Source organism: Hakea prostrata, chromosome 3 (genome assembly GCF_041222555.1).
Source record: "Hakea prostrata isolate BN-2017 chromosome 3, UWA_Hpros_2, whole genome shotgun sequence".
NCBI lineage: Eukaryota > Viridiplantae > Streptophyta > Magnoliopsida > Proteales > Proteaceae > Hakea > Hakea prostrata.
Genome location: NC_142602.1, coordinates 73,819,054 through 73,838,420, shown reverse-complemented (window position 1 = coordinate 73,838,420; position 19,367 = coordinate 73,819,054). Strand labels below are relative to the sequence as shown.

Below are 19,367 nucleotides of genomic sequence, written 5' to 3'. Positions count from 1 at the left end.
TGCAGCAGCATTTACAAAATGGATACTCCTGCCTTTTGCTGAGCCAGGTTTGAAGAATCAACATCAAGTATCGCATCAATCAATGTGATCTTAAGATACATATCATCCGTAGATCAAATAAAGAGACGTATCAATATGTATTATATCTGTTGCATCCATATGGATCCATATCAGTTAGTATTACCATGGGATATTTACCCTTTATTCCAAAGTACGGGTTTCTTCCTTCTGTTTGAAGCCTTGGTGGAATCTAGATCCTCCATTCGTTAATACAAATACCTGTCTTTTAGATGGAAATGGAGCTGTAGGTGAAAGCTACAAATACCTATGGCAAACGTAAATTTACCCATGAACATACTTTTTTTTCTGCTGAATTTTTTTCAGGGAAAAAGAATTAAATAAATAAATAAAGAGAGAATGTTGTGAAAAATGTGGACTGGGAAAGTGAAGAACAATAAACAATGAATCAACAACAGAACCCAGTCTGACATTAACAGATAGGAAGGGAATAAACGAATTTGTGTATGCCGTCTCTTACCAATTTTAATTGGAAATTAGAATGTGATGTGGGCATAGATAAGTACAAAAAGGGAGAAAAATAAGACTTGAAAAAACAGGAAGAAGAGGGGGGAATGAGGTACAAATAGGAGATGCTTTTTCTCAGAGGGAAAAAAATCTCATGTTCATCATCACAGCTTAAGCTCACAAGTATGGTGAAAGAATGCACTCTCTAAAACTCTATAGATGGCCTTCAGAGCTATTCACAGGTCCAAACATGCTATATTCATCCATTAACAAACAAAACATCATTTTCTGCACCACCCAAAGCAGCAACCACCCTGAAACAGGTAGGTGAAGTCCAGAGTCAATTTCTGAGTAATTGCAAATCAGCAGATTCAACTAAAATCAGGAACGAGGATAAAAAGAGAAATAACGTACAGTAGGTTCATCATTTTTCCTCCCTCGTTGACCATTGTGTGCAGATGATTCAGATGGCATGCCTGGTGTCTTTCCCGACCCACCCTGCCTCTCCTCTCTCACTATATTGAAGATGTGAGTATACCCATCAGCTGACGCTGGGTTGCTTTCATCCCATTCACCAAACTTTGGTACAGCAGCTCCTTTATCAAGCTGCCAAAAAAAAGAGATCATATTAATACTGCACAAGAAAAGCTAACCAACAGTGCCACAAGTGACGGCATTCTAATTGGACCATGCACCTGTTCCCACCACCCAAATAAATAAATAAGATCAATAAGATCAATAAAACACACACACTGTTGCCCATTACTGGTTATTGCGAATCAATGCATTAACTCGATTAAAGGTCTATGCAGTTGATGAGAAATATGGTAGAAGTTACATTTTCATCTGCTTTGGTAGCTGATCTCAGCCGTGATCTTCCAGGGGTGGCAGGAGCTAAGCCGGCGTTATGTTCAGACGAACCCCTTCTTTCCCAGGAGGGTGAAGAAACCCCGCTGCCTTTTGCTGAAACTCTTGCCTGGTTTGGATGGAGGGGTGAGTGTTCAATACTGGAGCCACCACTTGGCCTGCCAGTCCTGGAGTCACTAGTTCTTCGTCCTACATTATCGTGGCGGGCCGGAGAATCACTTGATCGCCTTAAGTCACCATCTTCCCTGCTTGACCTGCGCTCATGCTTTGGCCTTACTGCTCCTGGTATCACTGCTGCCTCAGGTTCAGCTCCCGTCTTTGATACAGGAGCTTGAACTGGGGACTGATCATCAGAAATTGCATTTGCATATTCTTGAGGGTCATTTGGATTTACCATCTGTGTGCCACTCTTGCCCTTTCTTGCCTTCTCAAAAAAAGCTGTGTAAGGGACATCCTCTTCATTCTCCCAATTTCCAAACTTAGGTACATGCGAACGTTGCTGCCAAAAGAATTTAAGCCTTGTTATTTCTACCCAAGATAATAAAATGATCATTATACAAACTCACGCTTGAACAAGTTCTCCACTCTCACACACACACAATGTAGAATAGTCAATAGAAAATAATAATAATCTAATAGTTGTTATCTTTATTTAAGATAAGTCACTAATGGTAGCAAGGGAGAGGAATAGATATGCTAGGTGTATGGTTTGCTAACACCCTATGTATCTATTTCTCTCTTCCATCCTTTGAAATGACTCTCATGTTCCTCAAAGAGAGGAACAAAGAGAGACATGAGAGTGCTAGCATATGATAATGCTATCATACCCATTCTTTTTCCCAATACAATAGGGTTCATCTATTGCAAACTGCAAAGGTTACAAGACAGGATTTGAAACTGGACTCGTTTGCCCCTTGTGAGATGATGTGGCGCAAGACTTGGAAATGTGTATTAATTCTACAACTTAGTTCAACATTATCTACTCTCTTTTACCTATTTGCTTTCTGGTTCCCGAAACCTCCCTTCCCTCCTTCCGTTTCACCTTTCCCAAGGTGAGATCAAACATTGTCCTCAACGTGAGGTCCAGTCTGAAGCTTGATCTTCACATGCTTGCCACACAACCATGCTAATTCATTGGCTAATTCACACATACCCCTACAGAGAAAATTTGTGCATAGCAGAGACCAATTAGTAATGCAAACCAAACTTAGGTTGGTTGTTCCAATGGGTGAATATTCCTGCTTTGATCTAACATTTGCTTCAAGGATCGCTGATGCTGCTTCCTCGATCTGTTGAAGTTTGACTTCAAAGAGGTTTTCCCTGCCTGCTTCCTTGAGTGTCCATCCAGCAGGAACAAGGTCAGAAAGAACAGAGGCATGATCTATAAGAACAAGAACAGGTTCTTTTCCTAGGTTCCCCCAAGGGAACTTCAACATTATTGGCCTAATAACAATAAAGCCTTTCCAGAAAGAGATCCTCAGAGCTTCTGCAAAAAGTCCATGAACATATCCAGCCTGTTTTTGTTCAAGCAGACAGAATACCGACCAATCTTGGAGAATGACACATCTCATCTGGCATACATGGAGGATCAGCTGTAATTCCAGATTTTACTGCTTGAAATCCCATACCAAGATGACTTCGAAAACGACTGCCCCCTGGTATTCTTTGCTGCCTTTACCACCAAGGTACCACAAATCATCCAACAATAGTGGAAAATTCCCAAGATGAGGTCCCCTTGCAACCTTGTATCAAGGAAGACCCAAAAGCTTCCTGGGAAACAGAATAACTGGATAAACCACTGTCGCCATTCAACACCCCAAGGTCGTCTTCGACAGCGAAAAGTCACACCAACACTGTTGGAGTCAAGCCAACGCCTCTGCCACCACCGACAGCTTCTGGCAGCTCCTATTCATTGACCTGGCAGGGTTCCCCATCTCCCCTGCTTGATTTTGAAAGGTTGAAGACAAACAGTTTATTCAACCAGTGGTTCAGTTGAGCCGCTGTTGAATTAATTCCCTAGGTCAATCAAGTTCTCAAACTGGTCTTTAGTCCAGCTGCACTGGAAATAATTAAAGCAATGGGTAATAACATGATGGGTTGAGTCCAAATACTTACAGCCATGGGTAAAAAGGGATGGCCTGGGCTTTGGGCTAATGGAACTGGCTGGTCCCAACCCAAGGGGATTTCTTAGGATACTTGAGGGTCCAGTATGTGGCTTTTAGGTCTAATACAAGAGGGCCTCTGGACCATGCTTGAGCTTGGGCTTGGAGCTGGAAGCCAAATGGACCTGACTTGGGTCCGTAAAATGTAGTCTTTGGCCTTGAGGGCTTGATCCAAACCGATAAACCGGCTTATGAAGTACAGTTTGAACAATTGAGCCTCTTCCAAGCTTTCTTCTCAAAGTGCAACAAGCAGCAACCCTAGCCGCACCACTGCCTACTGCCCAAATTTCATTACACTCCATTTCTCGGCATGGCTCTCAATTCAACCTCATGACCAGCAGCCTCAAGTCCAATATGGTGGCTGTCCACAACCAAGCCTAGTTTCGTGTCTTTCCCCTTGTGGAACTCCCTTTTCAGGGCTTCCTTGAAACTTGACCTGTTAACTTTCAACCCTCCTTCAATGTGTTTGAGCGCCACCCCCAACTTATGCTCACCCTCAATCTGGTGTTCCCAAGAGAAGATCACGACTTCCGTGAGTCATCCCCACACTCTCCCTTCACAGGAGAACAAAGACAACGCCATAATGCCTCCCTGGGATCGTGATGGCTCTGATTCCAGTCAATAAGAACCCCCCGTCGAAGCCTAGATTAAATGGATGAAAACCTACAATAGCTCTCAGCAGCGATCAATAGTTCACTCAATCTCACACACCCCACATGCAATTGAATGGAATAAACAAGTAATATAAAGGAAGCACTCTAGTTGATTCAACACTACAAATGACTCATTAAAATTGCAATACAAGGCTTCCCAATCCCTGAATATCCTATTCAAGTTGCCCCTAAGGCCCTAACCCAAGGATCTTCCCCTCACTGCAAGTAAGCTTTCCCCACACTAAACACTCATTTCATTCCTTCCCCCCCCCCTTCCACAGTCCCTCTGCTCCCCATAATATAGGCCCCCAAACAATCCTAACAAACTACTCACCATTATTGGAATTGATCCACTATAACTCCTTGTATTCTACCCCTACAGTGTACACCCGTCAATATTGGTGTCCTAACAGCCTCCTGCAAGGGTCCTAGGGGCCTAAGACCTATGTACCAAGCTGGTACATGAATTTAAGTTTATTTCAGTATTTTATTTAAGTTGTTAAATCAGGGGCATTTAAGTATTTATCTGCAATAAACAAAATTTACAGATGTTTCAGTTGTTGGAACAAGTTCCTATGTTTTTGCAAGTAGTTCGAGTACTCTTTTGAGTAGGGGTTAGTTCCCAATCTTGGTTACAGCTTAGTTTCCTATTTAGACTTAAGCTAGGACTTCTAATATCCCCATGGGGACGACTAAAGCTACAGCCTAATTGATTAATCATTAATAGGAACTTGCTTCTTTCGTGGAGATCAAGCTCTTTAACTACCTTGTGGGTCAAACATAGGAAGTTGACTATGGTGCTTACAGTTGAAACTCTAATTCCCACTGCTAACCATGGAATCAGTCTTCCAAAGTTGTGCCTTGATCTTCACTGTTTAGGCAAGAACGAATCCCCATCCTCCTCTTATCACCTTTTCCTAACTTTTCAGACTCCCTTAAGATCCAAAAATAACAATCCCCATATCCTCCAGTTTAGCCATTCAAATCCAACAAAACGTGGGGGATCATATCCCTATATCAGTAATTACATCCCTCCAAGTTCGCCCACTCTGACAACCCTAACCCTAGAGTCCATCTTTTCCTGATTGAAACCCTAGTTTCTTGACCAAAAATCAAGAAATCTCATAACTCCTAAACCAACTATTCAAATTCAACCTAATTTGGAGGACGTAACCCAAGTTTGAGCCTATTCTTAGATCCATAAGTCCTTCAAACCCATCGCTGCAAGTTATTTTTAGTTCATCCTTGAATAAGAAAACTCTTGTTAACTCACATGCTTAACCTAACCTAATCTATTTAATCTGAAACTATTTGAACCCATCCACCTCATCATCTAAATCAAATACCACAGATAATAGTCCTTTTGAGATACACCCAAGAAACCTCCTCAGGTACTCCACAGACTTTCCTCAAGCTCGTAAAGGTTTAGCCTTAAGGCTACTTCCGATCAAGATCTTGGCTAAGAGGATTCAGTTACCTAAGGCGACATCAACTATCCAACTGACTTGAAGTCAAAAGGATCCAATCATGAATCTATGAACTAGGAGAGTGATGCCTGGAGTACAGTTATAAATCAAAGACATGTTGTATGCCTTGCAGAGGTCGGGAGAAATGAAGTTCACAGGTCTTCTTCCCCATACTTGGCTTCTATTTCATTATTAGAACCGTGGGGACCCTGAACATAATTATACCAGGACTTGGGCTACCAAGAAGGGGGAAGGGAGAAATACAAGAGGGTGGGGGGGGGGGGGGGGGACAGAGATGCCTGCTGCAAGGACCTTGGTGGTTGAAACCAAATTAGTACATTTATAATCAGAAACCGTAAACTTCGAAGAGGACAGAGCGAAATATTGTAAAATAAGTGGTTAGTTTCATATCTGAATCTGCTGCTGCACCATTGCTTCAACCATCCATGATGGCAGTAGTTTCAAATTTACCACCAAAAACTTTGTCTATTCCATGACTCAATATCTATTAATTTCTGGGGACTGTACATTGTAATTGTTCCTTACTATGTGGATCTGTTTGAGGTTTCATAATTCTGCCAGTAAATCATGTTTATGAGGGACAAGGGTAGGTGACTGGGTGCATGGAGTGGTAGGTGGATTTTTATCCTTTCAACTTCTGACACCATGCAGTCCTCTCAATGTTTTTTAGATGCATGAAACATGATTTTATATCTAATGTCCAGAAATAAGACTCATTTTCCCCTCACTTTATACACTTACACCTCTCTCTCCTTGTTCCAGCTCTCATTTCTCTCAAATTCTTCTCTGCATACAGATGAATTGGTTGAAGGAGGTGGGCTGGGTGCACACATGTTTCAAATTGACAACTGGAATTGGTTTTTGTTTTCTTTTCTCAATTTCATGATCCACTGAATTACTTACATGTAAATTAAAATTTTCTGAGTTGTTTTTCATTACTAATTTGGCAAGAAAGAGTTGCATATTTCCATGGGAGTTCTAATTTGAGTTCTAAGTCGCTTCTTTGAAAACGTTTAATCTTCAGAAATTGTAAATAGCGTCAACTGATGACAATTCTATTTGGTGTTTGATCGAACAAGTATGACAGAAGGAGACAGCGTTGAATTCAGGCATTTGGTGGTTCAGATTCAATCCAACTGGTGAGAATATGGGGTAAAAGACATTCCATCTAATAACGAACAACAATCATTAACTTTCTGTCATGCTAGTTTTTGCGACCTCCAGCAGTACACAGCGGAATACTGCAACCAACTTATTCATTCGCAGAGAAAAAATCAAGAGAGAAGTGGAGCGAGAAAGAGGACAGAGAACAGTTGGGTAAAAAGTGAGGAAAAAAATGAGTCTTATTTCTGGACTATCAGATTTAAAAACATAGATCTCACACATCTAAATAGATTTTGATATAACTGCATGGTGTCCAAAATTGACAGGATATAAACCCATGGTGGGGAGGGGGGGGGAGAGACAGGGAGTCAGAACCGAAACCTCGACTTGGAGGAAGAGGGGAGAGGACGAGGGCATAAAGATAGAAACAGAGAGGAAAGAAGATGAAAGGTATTATTACAGTAAATATCCTAGACAAGAAAATTTGATAGATGATATGAAATGGACAAATATGTCCAGTTGGAGTAATAGGCTGTAAAAGTGTTGGTTACAAACACCTGTACCAAAGGTTAAACTACATGTAAGAACACCCCTCAAACATTATCAAATATAATGTCAGCAACACATTTAAAAAAAAATTACATATAGCAACCTCACTTGTATGCTATATTATCAGCTTAGTCCACCCTGTTAGTTGATTCCTACTAAGAGATAATGTCATCAGGTTATTCCACTAAATGAGCAAACTAGCCTTTGACAAGGGCAAAGTTTCCATCTTACCCTTCTTTGCAAACCCCCCCCCCCCCCCGATCCTTTACTTTCTCTCATCTGTCAACAACAACAACAACAACAACAATAAGCCTTGTCCCAACTAAATGGGGTCGGCTACATGGATTCTTGCCCTCCAATCAGTTTTCTCTCATCTGTCACATCTGTAAAAAAATGGATACCCAAAACGATCTTTGTAAGATCTGGGTTATGGAAGACCTAAGAACTACAAGCTATCATAATACCATAGAGAAGGATGGATTTTGGGGACGAGGTACACCTTCATCTTCAAGTCCAGAAACCATATTCATGATGAGATTCAAAGGAAGAATCATGACCAGAGAGAAACCTCAAACATATCAGACTGGGGTATATAACGCAGTGAAGATTCTGAAGACATGGCTGAAGGTTGAGGAATTGCATTGCACTTCTTTTGTTGATTAAGCATCCATCCTGAAAAGATTATGATAGAAATCCTAGAAAAGATTCAATGAAATTCAGCAATTTGATGAGAAAAGCCAGACAACTTTGAAAGTGCTTATCAGATCACTTTATTCTCTGCGGTTAAGAACCCAAGATCTAATTCTTCACAATTTATAGTTCTTTGATTATCATCATTCTCAACTAGTTACGCCCTCAACCACTTTTTCAGTTTTGTGCTTTTTTCAGGAAAAATCATCCTTTGGAGGGGAGAGGGGGAAAAAATAAGGAAAATGACACTGATCCAATTGTTTTGAGGGGCTTTCCATATAAAGCAGCCTCAAATATATCTTCTTGTTCCTCACAGGAGCTTTTGCTTGACATTTGTGCTCTAAAAAAACTTTTTCCCTCTCAGCTAGGTTCACTAGAACTCACCCAAAGATCTAAGCATCAGATCCAAACAAGATTTTCAGTCATCACAGGGACAGCAAGGAGACCATTCAAGCAGTTTATTGAACATATCTCACATCAGATTTTATTCCATCAAAAAAATCCTAATTTCTGCATTTAATTGATTTGAGATATGGTGCTTGCTTAATTGGATTTAAATGTAATTCTTGGTTTTGTTTAAATCTACCTAAGATTAATCACTGTCCAAGTCTGACAGCACTGGCTTGCTGCTCCCCTGTTCTTTCCTTTTCTTTTTTTTCCCCCTCAACCCTTAAACTTCTCTCTTTATATTTCTCTATGTCAAACATAATTAGGTGAATTTACTGGCAGAAACCCACACAGAGAAGACCAAATAAATGCAAAAATTTATTCACTTCCATAAAAATGAAGACTTGCTCGACCAATGAAAATCCCATCAACAAGCTCCAACCGAAAAAACTAATCCACAGACATATCCATAAACCCGAAGGGCAAGTTAACAAATATATCCGCCATAAAGTTTAAAATAGTAAGTCCCAATAAAGTAGCAAATGGGCTTTAACGTTGCAGCACCATTAATACCTCGACTGTTTCCCATCCGAGTTTCCTCTCCCGCTTCTCTCAAGTCTCAACACATCAACACAACCCCCAACAAACCTTAAAAAAGAAAAACAACACGAGAAAAAAAATACCCCTGAATCCTTCTTTTCTATCAAACCCAAGACAGGAATCAGTACCTAAAAACGGCAAACCAGAAAACAGGAAAAGTAACCAAGACCAAACTCAGATGCCATATTCCCCTCCCAAAAAAAAACCCTAAACCACTCCAAAGTCCCAACTTTTTCTACTCCAACCATAACACAACCCAAGGATCCAATCTTCCCTTTCTCTCCAAATGAAAAAGGCATATGGATTATGCAATTATCCGTCTACATCACCGTCTAACCCCTCAAATTCGAGACATATATAAAACCAATATGATCAATCTTTCTTACTTGTTAAATAAAAGTGTTAGAATCCAACAGATGACAACCCAAAACAGACCATGGATAAAGCTTCTTTAGCATTAGCAGACCCCAAGAGAAAGACTACAGAATCTAATATAAAGTATATCAGTTTCAACACCACAATAATCTAACAGAAACAACTCCAAAAACACAAGATTGGAGAGACAGAGCTCCAGCCAAACAAGATCAAACAAAGTAACGTAAACTTACCGCCATTTCCCTTGAACCGAAGTCGGAAAAGAAGCTAGAAATAGCAGCAAAAGCAAAACAACTCTTCCAAAATATTAAAGTTTTCTGGTGGCTAGTAAGTTCAAAAATCCAGCATAACAAGATTCTGAATATCTTAAGATCTTTCCTTCCGCAGCAGCAGCAGCAGCAGCATGGAATTGGAAAACCCAACGAAAGAAAGAAAACCCATCCGACCTATTCACCGGCGCCACCGGTAACTTTTTTTCTGTTTGACCTTTGGACCCCTCACACCTCTTTCTCGTCTCTTCCACAAGTCCCTCTCACCATAACCTTCAACGTTATTGCTTATCTGTATCTACAGTCTCTCTCTCTCTCTCTCTCTCTCTCTCTCTCTCTAAGCTTGCTTGAAGCACCCCATTCTCTCTCTCACTCTGTCTGTCTTGATTTTAAGTTTGCAGTGACGAATCTGATGACTGGACTGCAAATACATTCGGTTGGTGCTAATTTAATGGCGGCTCTCAATAAACTATTTTTCTCCTTATTTTTATTAATAATTTAATTATCTTGTTCAGCGTTCCACGTTTTCTTGGAGCCCACTGGGAGGCTCTGGTACCGGCAAAATATATAAAAAAATATTTCATAAGGTTATTGGATAAATTCATTTATCATCAATTTTTTGATTTTTTTTTCAGATTTTTTTTTCTGACAAAGCAGATATAATTTTTTATATATTTGTTTGATATAAGATTTGCCTTAGTTTTGCATGAAAAATGGGTATATATATACTAACCACATTCGGATGTCTTCACTAAGAGTTCAACTAATTTTTACCTCGGTTTCACAAAAAAAAAAAAAAAAAAAGTCATTCATTTACTATATTAAAAAACATTTATTTGATGAAGTTGTTTAAAAAAATTTTATCTTAATGAATTTTAATTTTAAAAATATTTACTACATTAATAAATATTTATTTGATAAGGTTGTTTAAAAAATATATCTTAATAAATTTTAATTTTAAAAATATTTACTTATCATCTATTTCAATATTTTTTCTCACCTAATAAAAGTTTTGACCTAAAATATCCAATTATTTTCTTCAGCTTTCAAGTTTGTTAAAAAATAATTTACTCTACATTCTAATTATCAATCATAAGTTTTTTATTAATCAATTTGAATTTTTTTTATAGTACCTTTCTTTTCACTAAACTAATTTCATAATCTTTGTTATCTATGTATTTTAACTTTTATGAGAATGAAAATAAAAAATTTAGAATAATTCTTTTTTTCATTTCTTATGAATAAATCATTAAAATATTTATATAATTTATAACAATATTTTTTAACTTTAATTTGAATTTTAACAATGATGTTTGCTATCCATTAGATTTGATCCTAGGACTGCCAACAAAGAGGATCAATTAGCATTAGCTAATCTATTATGTGTGCTTCACTTTATATTTAGTGTGATGGTTCGTAAAGGATAAAGAGTGGACACCATAGACCAGGTGAGGATCATGAAGTCCCCAATCCAAAATCACAAGGAATTGACTCTAACATGTTTTATGGTTTTTTTTAAATAAAGTATATATATTATTTATTTATTTTATTTTTGTACAAAAATGGGATCACAAAGACCCGAAGAGAAGAATAAAACATTACAACGACTCAGTCAAAGCTTCTAACTTTAAAATTGCCTCCAAGTCTTGGGGTGGGTCTTGGAAAGTAACCACGATGACGCCTGTTTCAAGCCTCATTCTCGAAGCCCAATCTGCTGCTCCATTATCTAGTCTTCCTACATAGGAAAATTTAACATGGCCCCTTGCCACTAGCTGCCGAATAGAAGTTACTAAGAATTGATATTTCCTTAGATCCATTATTGATATTCGAGCATAGTAGCTGCCTTTGAGAATCCGTCTCCATTTGAACTGGCCATGCTCCCATGTCAAGAGCAAATCATAGTCCTTCTTTAGTCGTTAGTTGCTTCCAAAACCTCACACAGTCTCTCTTTCTTTGCAAAACCAGCCCAAAATGTGCCGTCTTGATCACGAATAATAGCCCCTAACTGGGTAATATTATCCTGAGTGCTCATCGATGCGTTAGTATTGCACTAGAACCATCTTCTATGAGGACACATCCAACCCCGTCGCCTCTTTCCTGCAAAGGGTGGAGAGCAACTATTCTACTTGACTCCCAAGCATTATTAACATCACATAATAATCCTGTATAATAGCATTAACCTGTTTTCAGGTCTAATATAAGCTTCATCATGAACGTCTTTATTCCTCCAACCCCATAAAAAATATACAATACATCCAAATTTTTCCGCCCACTTAGTAGACGATTTCGTTGCATGTCCACCCAAATTCACACTTAGCCATTCATGCCGATCACAACAAAAGAACCACGCTTGGTTGCGCTGTTCCAAATTCCTCTCGCCAGTTTGCAATCACGGAACACATGAATTTCATCTTCTTTCTCCTCTAGACAAAGATTACACCTGTCATCATCCTGTAGCTTCAGCTTTTTCTTTCGTGAGTTTGTAAGTTAGCTTTTTTCTTTCATGAGTTTGTAAGCTAGCTGATATGGAGAGTTTATGATCTGACCGGGTTCATACCTGGTCCGACCCTCGAAAAACCCGGTTGAGACGGAGAAAACCGAATAGCTCCCGAGCGAACCGGATCCAGAAGATGGCTTGCTGAAGAAGAAAGATTATTCGGCTGCAAGCGTGCCCTAATCTTACTTATGGATTAGGGTAATCACCCTGATGACAGCAGACTCAAACTGACGGCTGCGGATAATCATCATCAAAGGGATAACTATCGCATAACCTAACGGTTATCTCAGGAGTCCTCTACTAGCCCAAACTAGTAGAAGTCTATCGCTCAACGGATCTTATTGATAAAGATCTAACGACTACCCGAAGAAGGCTCGAGTGCATCCAACGAAGGAGATTCGAAGGTACACTCTATATAAACCTCACTACCATACAAGGTGGGAGAGGGATCAAGGGATCAATCGATCAAAAAGAATACTATCTAAGACTCAGGTTCAGATACATACTGATAGACCTAAACTATCAGCGTTCTGCTATCTAGATCACCTTTCCCGTTTCTTCATTCATTAACTCTGTGCTTCTAGCAGAGCCGTTTGTGATTAAGTTCATCAATTGACTTAGCCTTCGGAGGTGGACTCCCGACCCCAGCGGTCGGGCCACATCTGACGCTTTCGTTTTGCAGGACATCACGTGGAGATCCAAGGGCTGAGCAGATTTTGGACGCATCACTAGCAAAGACCAGATCAACTTTTGAACTTTTTTTAATTCAAATCAACTTTTGATGCTATACGATAAGAAGTGTTTCTTTTTCTTTTTAAGTGAATGGTTCCCTTGGGTAGATCAACATGTTTCAACTTTCAAAAAATGAAATGTCTTTAACATCCATATAAAGGAACCTCGAGGGGTTGTTCAATTGATAAGACTAATGTTTCATAATTACAAAATCAAGGGTTTAAATCTCCTCCGGGCTATAAACGAAGTCCTGCCTTATATTTAAATTATATATAAAAAATTACCCTCCTAAGATCTAATCAGGTATACATATATAAGTTGGTCACACAAATTTCAATTCCTCAAAAAAAAAAAAAATCCATGTAAAAGAGTTCTAATGTTTTTAGAATTAATAACTTTATATGTGAGGGGAATAACTATTAATATATAGAGGACTCTGCAGGAGACCCCAACCCAACCTTGAAAGGTTTCTTTTTATTTCTCTTAGTTTAAAAGGTAACACTGTTCTTCAAGGACCACCAAGCTATGTAGTCCATTTTAGTATTTCTAAAAGATTTTAAGCACAAAAGCTAACTAGAAAAGGTTAGAATCAGTATTGGGGCCAAAACCTAGATCTATATCAGCAAATGATATGGTCCAATTGTTGCATAAAAGTAAAAGCAACCATTAAAATATAATTTACCCTTTTAAGTTTTCTTTAATTTAATTTTAGTTTGATTAAGCTAGTGGTCAGTTGACAGGTCAATTTAAAATGTCCAATTAGATTTTTTCTTTTTTATTATTATGAATGGGAAGTTTGACTTGGACCACTTCGTTTTCATCGGTTCAACCGGTCGAACCAACAAGACCATTTGCCTTGGTTACGCTATCTTTCCATTCGCAGATGCGTAACTAGAATGACGTAATAAAATGAGCAGTTTTTTTAATAGAAAATAAGTAGCTTGAATCATGTCTTGATGGAAATATCCAAAGACACTTAAAAAATTTCAATTAAATCTCTAATAAGTGCTCTCAATTAATTAATAATTAAGTATAATGATTATTATAAAAATTGGCAATTCCCAAGCTTTGTGATTTGTGTTTCTTCCGTACAATTTGATTATTAAAGATAAATCTTTGAATTAGTTTATTCTAGTGGCTATTGTTAAATCTTAAACCAGCCATATTAGAATATAATATTCAAGCAAGGTGCACACCTAATATAATAATAAATTAATTTTATAATATTTTCTTTATAAGGAATATTCTCCACAAACTCCAAGTTAAAATGTTAAAATTGAGCAAATTGCACAATTCCAGCTAAGCCACACCAAGGATTATGAGTAGTCGAAATGGGAGAAAGAGTTCGCCTATCAACTTAAATCGTGCAATCATGATACCCTTCAAATTTGTTGTCTTCTTGTATTAATAAACCAATTCATAAGGATTCACTTTGTAAAAAGCTCGACTTCAGTGCTGCGAACAGTCATTTCGCATAAATGTGATAATACATTTATTTCGATTGAGATCTCGACCGTTCGCTGCAGGTGATGCGCATTAATTGTGCAGTGTTCAAGCAATTTTACTTTATAATAGCGTGACTGACTCCCTAACTAAAAAAAGCTCTATATAGTTTAAATTGCATAGATTCTTAAATAAATAAAATAATAATAATAATAATAATAATAAATAAATAAAAAAACTCAATTTGTCTCCATTAAATGATCAACTCTGAATTACAAGTTCCAGGAATATTGGTCGATGTCAGCATTCTCATGTTTTTATTGCTTGCTTTTGTAATCAATGGGGGTAGATGTGTCTTTTTAGCATGAATAAGAAGAGGAGAAAGTCCACATTCAAAAATGTGAGTGATGTGATTTGATGTCTCACTTATTGGCCGGTGGCATATTGAGGTGCTTTCGCAATACATATTTGCATATTTTCTTTTGTGATGTAGCATTTTAACCCAATGAATGCCCCCACCAAGTTTATTTCAAAAATAAATGTTGATAGTGCATCACCTAATTTTGTCGCACCAGCCATCAACAATAATTATTATTTTTTTTGCCCAACAGCTACCAAACCATCTCCAATAATAAGGGATCATAAAAGAAGGTTTATGGTATTGCTTGGCTGTACTTGGCTCAATCCAATTAATTGTTTAAATTTTATAGTTTTTTTTTTTTTTTAATTAGAGTTGAAATTAAAATTTTATAATTCGCACTGCAGGTCCCCTTCCATTTGAGCTTATCGATATCGTGTAGGATATTAATTTTTTGAAGGAAAAAAATTTTGGATTGTAAGTTTTCCTTTGTTTCATGAGAGGGAGGAAGAGGCGATATCTAGCAAGAGACCTGTCCGAGGAGGACAAAGCCACCCCACAGGATCCCACGACTAGAACAGACTGCCGAGGACAAGAGGGAGACCACGGAGCGCCGAGGAACAGAGACCACGAGAGGAGCGGCCAACCGCAAAGGGCCCCCCAGGCGGCAAAGGGAGAGAGAAGGGCGGGAGCAAAGAGAGAAGAACGCAGCGAGGAGTATATAGAGACCCACACCACAGAAAGAAGAGTCCAAAGCACACCGTCCCAAACTCAAGAGCAACAGAGCACCCCCAGCCACATCGAATACCCACCCCCAACATCCCAGACTCCAAGTTCTCAGTAACCCCACCCCCCCACACCATAACCCACACCCCATATCCCACCCCCAACCCACCAACCAGGACACCCAAAACCAACCCCCAAACGACACCCCAACCCCAACAACACACCACACCAAGCCCCACCAAAACAAACACCAAAACCCAACCCCCAAACCCAACCAACCAACAACCCACCACAAACCCCCCCAACCCAAAATTTTATAATTCGCACTGCAGGTCCCCTTCCATTTGAGCTTATCGATATCTTGTAGGATATTAATTTTTTGAAGGAAAAAAATTTTGGATTGTAAGTTTTCCTTTGTTTCCTGAGAGGTGAGTGAAGTAGCCGATTCTCTAGCTAAGAGAGTCTTGTCCTTGATGTGTAGGACAATTTAGCCACCCCCCACTCGATGGATCTCCCACTTTTGCAATTTAGGTTCTTTGCATGTTCTTTTTTCTTTGGTAACATGATTCTATGCAGCTGCATCTAGACTTTCTTCGTGCCACCCAAGTAGTTGGATGACCTATTCGGAGATTTTTTAACGTTACCCGAGTAGGAACATGACCTGCACTCACGATAAGAGTTAGAGCGGCCCAACCTAAGGCAGGTCGAGGATTTGCCTCTGACGCTCAATTTAGTCTAGGCACAACAGTTGAAGACTTTGAGAAGGGTTCTCAGAGCATAAGCAAAAGTAGTAGATAGTTCTCCATACTTTGCGAGTCTCTTGAGTTGAGTTTATATAGAGATTACCTCTAGGCAGTTACTCAGTGGATTTTGCCTACTTAGTGAGAAGTGGTGAGAGTTTCCTTAGGAAGCATGTTGCATTCCTTGGCATTTCCCTTAATGGACTCTAATGGAGCCATTACTCTAAGAGTCACTCCCCCATGCTTCATCATGGGCGTACAGGGTTGGTTACTTCCCTAACTGGCCCCTTTGACTTAGTCTTTCTTCAGAGACTTCTCCGAACATGGTTCTCCAGATTTGGAGTACTTGCTCCTCGACTCGGGTTTTTCCTGACAGGGCTCTTCACACTTTTCTTGATAGGGATCCTTCATACTTAACCCGATAGGGGTCCTTCGTACCTTCCCTAATAGGGGTTTGTTGTGCTTTCCCTAATGGTGGAGTTCTTCACTTCTACCCTGGTAGGGGTTGTTCATATCTACCACGACAAGAATTCTTCATATCTTCCCCGAAGGGGGTTCTTCGCCTATTCCCCGATGGCGGCTCTTCACTTGTTCCCAATGGGGTATGGGCTAGCCCGACTAAGGGGGCTTTCGAGTTGGTTCCTTACCACTACACGAGCCCCCCATTCCATGCGGTTAACTTCATTCAAGCAAAAGGAATGCTTACTTTGTTGAGTGTCCCTGTCTTGGGTACTTATTTCAATTTCTCTTCTTCTTTGCTTGACCTTTCATGCCTAAACTCCAATTCTGTCTCTAGACTTTGTCCTGATGAGTCAAGAAGCTGCCAGCCGAGTTCTTCAAGAGGTGCAATTACCTCCCTTTAGGGGTACTTGGGCTGAACTTCCCAGGTTCTACCTACTTGTTTAATAGGTATTATTGTCCCCATTTAGGGATACTCGGGTTGAGTTAAACCTCTTCGTCCTCATTGAGAGGTGCAAATGTCCTCATGAAGAGGTGCTCGGGCTGAACTACTCAGCCTCTTCATCCTCGTCGAGAGGCGCAAATATTCTCTTGAAGAGGTACTCGGGTTGAGCTACTTAGCTTCTTCGTCCTGGCGAAGAGGCGCTAATGTCTTCTTAAAGAGGCGCTTGGTCCTCTTAAAGAGGTGCATGGGTTGAGCTTCTTGGCTCAAGCCTTCTTGTCCTTGTGAAGAGATGCAAAGGTCCTCTTAAAGAGGTGCGCAGGCTAAGCTTCTCAGCTCTAGCCTTCTCATCCTCGTGAAGAGGTGCAAAGCTCCACTTAAAGAGGTGCTCGAGCTGAGCTCTTAGCTCAAGCCTTCTTGTCCTTGCATAGAGGCGCAAAGGTCCTCGTAAAGAGGCGTTGGGGCCGAGCTCTTGGCTCAAGCTTCTTGCACTTGCAAAGAGGTGCTTAGGCTGAGCTCTCCACTCAAGCCTTCTTATCCTAGCAAAGAGGCACAAAAGTCCTCTCAAAGTGGTGCTCAGGTTGAGCTTCTCGACTCAAGCCTTCTTATCCTAGCAAAGAGGCGCAAAGGTCCTCTCAAAGTGGTTCTCAGGTTGAGCTTCTCGACTCAAGCCTTCTTATCCTTGCAAAGAGGCACAAAGGTCATCTCAAAGAGGGGCTCGACTGAGTTGTAATGACCCCTGTATTTCTAACCTAGAATTTGTATTGCAGGCTCGAGTACCCAAAGTTCCAGTTGGAAGAAGTTATGGACTATCCGGATTGAAGCCTATGATCTAGACCATGAGCCCATGGATCTGGATACTACTGGTGAAGAACTTGCCTTACTGGGAACCCAAAGAAGATCCAAGGGAAACCTGGATGGGTTGGGCATATGGATTTCCATCATGAGACAAGTCGAGTTTGAAGATGTCCGAGATCAAGGTAAAAGCCCCTCCACATGTTGGTTTAAGTTAAATTAGTGTTAGGGATCAACCGGGAGAGCAAAGCACCCAAGTACTGAAAAGTACTAGGGGGCAGTTGCTTAAGGCGGTTAATAGACCCAACCAACCGTCCTTAAGCGACCAGTTGCTTGGGCTGCGGGTTTTAAACCCTGTTTTGCCTTTGGCTCCATCAATGACCTATTTTCACAATATTATATTCGTGGAGGTTGTTGTGGACTGAGTAGATGCCGTGTACACGTGGTTGGTGGTGAAGAACCCTCAATTCACGAAGAGAGCTTGGATCTTACTTTAACTTTTAGATCTTTTAGAGGTTAGTTAAGCACTCTCTTATCTTATTGGAATGTTATAGTGTTAGAGAATAGCAGGGGTGTAAACGGACCAGATTCGGATCGGATAGTGGTAATACCATATCCGCATCCTATTATATTCTGATGGATTCGGATGATAATCGGATAGTTATTCTCTTATGTAGATTCTTCTAAATGGGCATGAATACAGATTGAATACAAGTTTTCGACTGCTTGTTTACATCTTTACCCTTTTATTTGTGAAGGCTAGGTTTGAAATTTAAGAATTTAGCAACTTTGGTAGCAATTTTAGTAGAAAATCTAGAAAAATAGTCACATATCACAAGTAAAAAATTTATAAAAATAATAAAATAAATTTAAATAAGTAACTTAATCGGATAATTTTATCGGACGGATAATAATCGGTAAGAAAGAGGTATACCATATCCGCATCCTATTAGTAATCGGATAGATCCGGATACCCCTAAACGGATGCGGATGCGAATTCGAAAGAAGATTTCGGTTATCCATTTACACCCCTAGAGAATAGTTCCTACCTCTAAAATTCCATAGTGATGAGTTGGAGTGGTTAGATCCTTTTTCATCAATGATCTCGATTGGATCATGCTAGGAGACAGATTTTCATTTCCAAATCAAGGGCTAATCTTGTCGAAGAAGATGATGTGGATTCAAATCATCCTTCTTCTATGATCTGATGTGTTATCCTCTCTGAAGTTCTAAGAACGAATTTCGGAGTTGAATCAATCCAAAATCAGATCGAGGATGGGTGATCAAAAGTCTGAATTTCAGACTTAGAAAACTACTAGAAAAGCAGGTGGTTGCTTAAGGAGGTCAATTGAACCAACTGGCTCAAGCAACAATCCCACTTCCAAAGATAGTTTTGATGTTGTTTTCGCTCTATTTGGATCTTAGACCTTAATGAAACTTTTTAACCCTAATCTAGGTGATCTCTGAGGTTTGTTGGAGTGATTATTTGAGAGACTTAATACGTTTT

General features: G+C 39.6%; 1 protein-coding gene across 1 annotated transcript; it reads right to left on the bottom strand.

Moving 5' to 3' along the window:
- Nucleotides 1–327: 327 nt before the first annotated feature.
- On the bottom strand, nt 328–10,091 carry LOC149023044 (RPM1-interacting protein 4-like). Its single transcript, XM_089150907.1, has 4 exons — nt 9,633–10,091; nt 1,364–1,891; nt 940–1,131; nt 328–839 (listed from the first exon to the last, which is right to left on the bottom strand). Exons 1-4 carry the CDS (start codon nt 9,636–9,638, stop codon nt 807–809), a joined length of 759 nt encoding a protein of 252 aa, XP_089007033.1. The 5' UTR covers nt 9,639–10,091; the 3' UTR covers nt 328–806.
- Nucleotides 10,092–19,367: the final 9,276 nt, after the last annotated feature.

Coding starts and splice junctions, on each gene's coding strand:
- LOC149023044 (XM_089150907.1), bottom strand. Junction 1,132..1,363: donor CTACCAAAGCAGATGAAAAT/GTAACTTCTACC, acceptor TTTTTTTGGCAG/CTTGATAAAGGAGCTGCTGT. Junction 840..939: donor GGAAAAATGATGAACCTACT/GTACGTTATTTC, acceptor TACCTGTTTCAG/GGTGGTTGCTGCTTTGGGTG.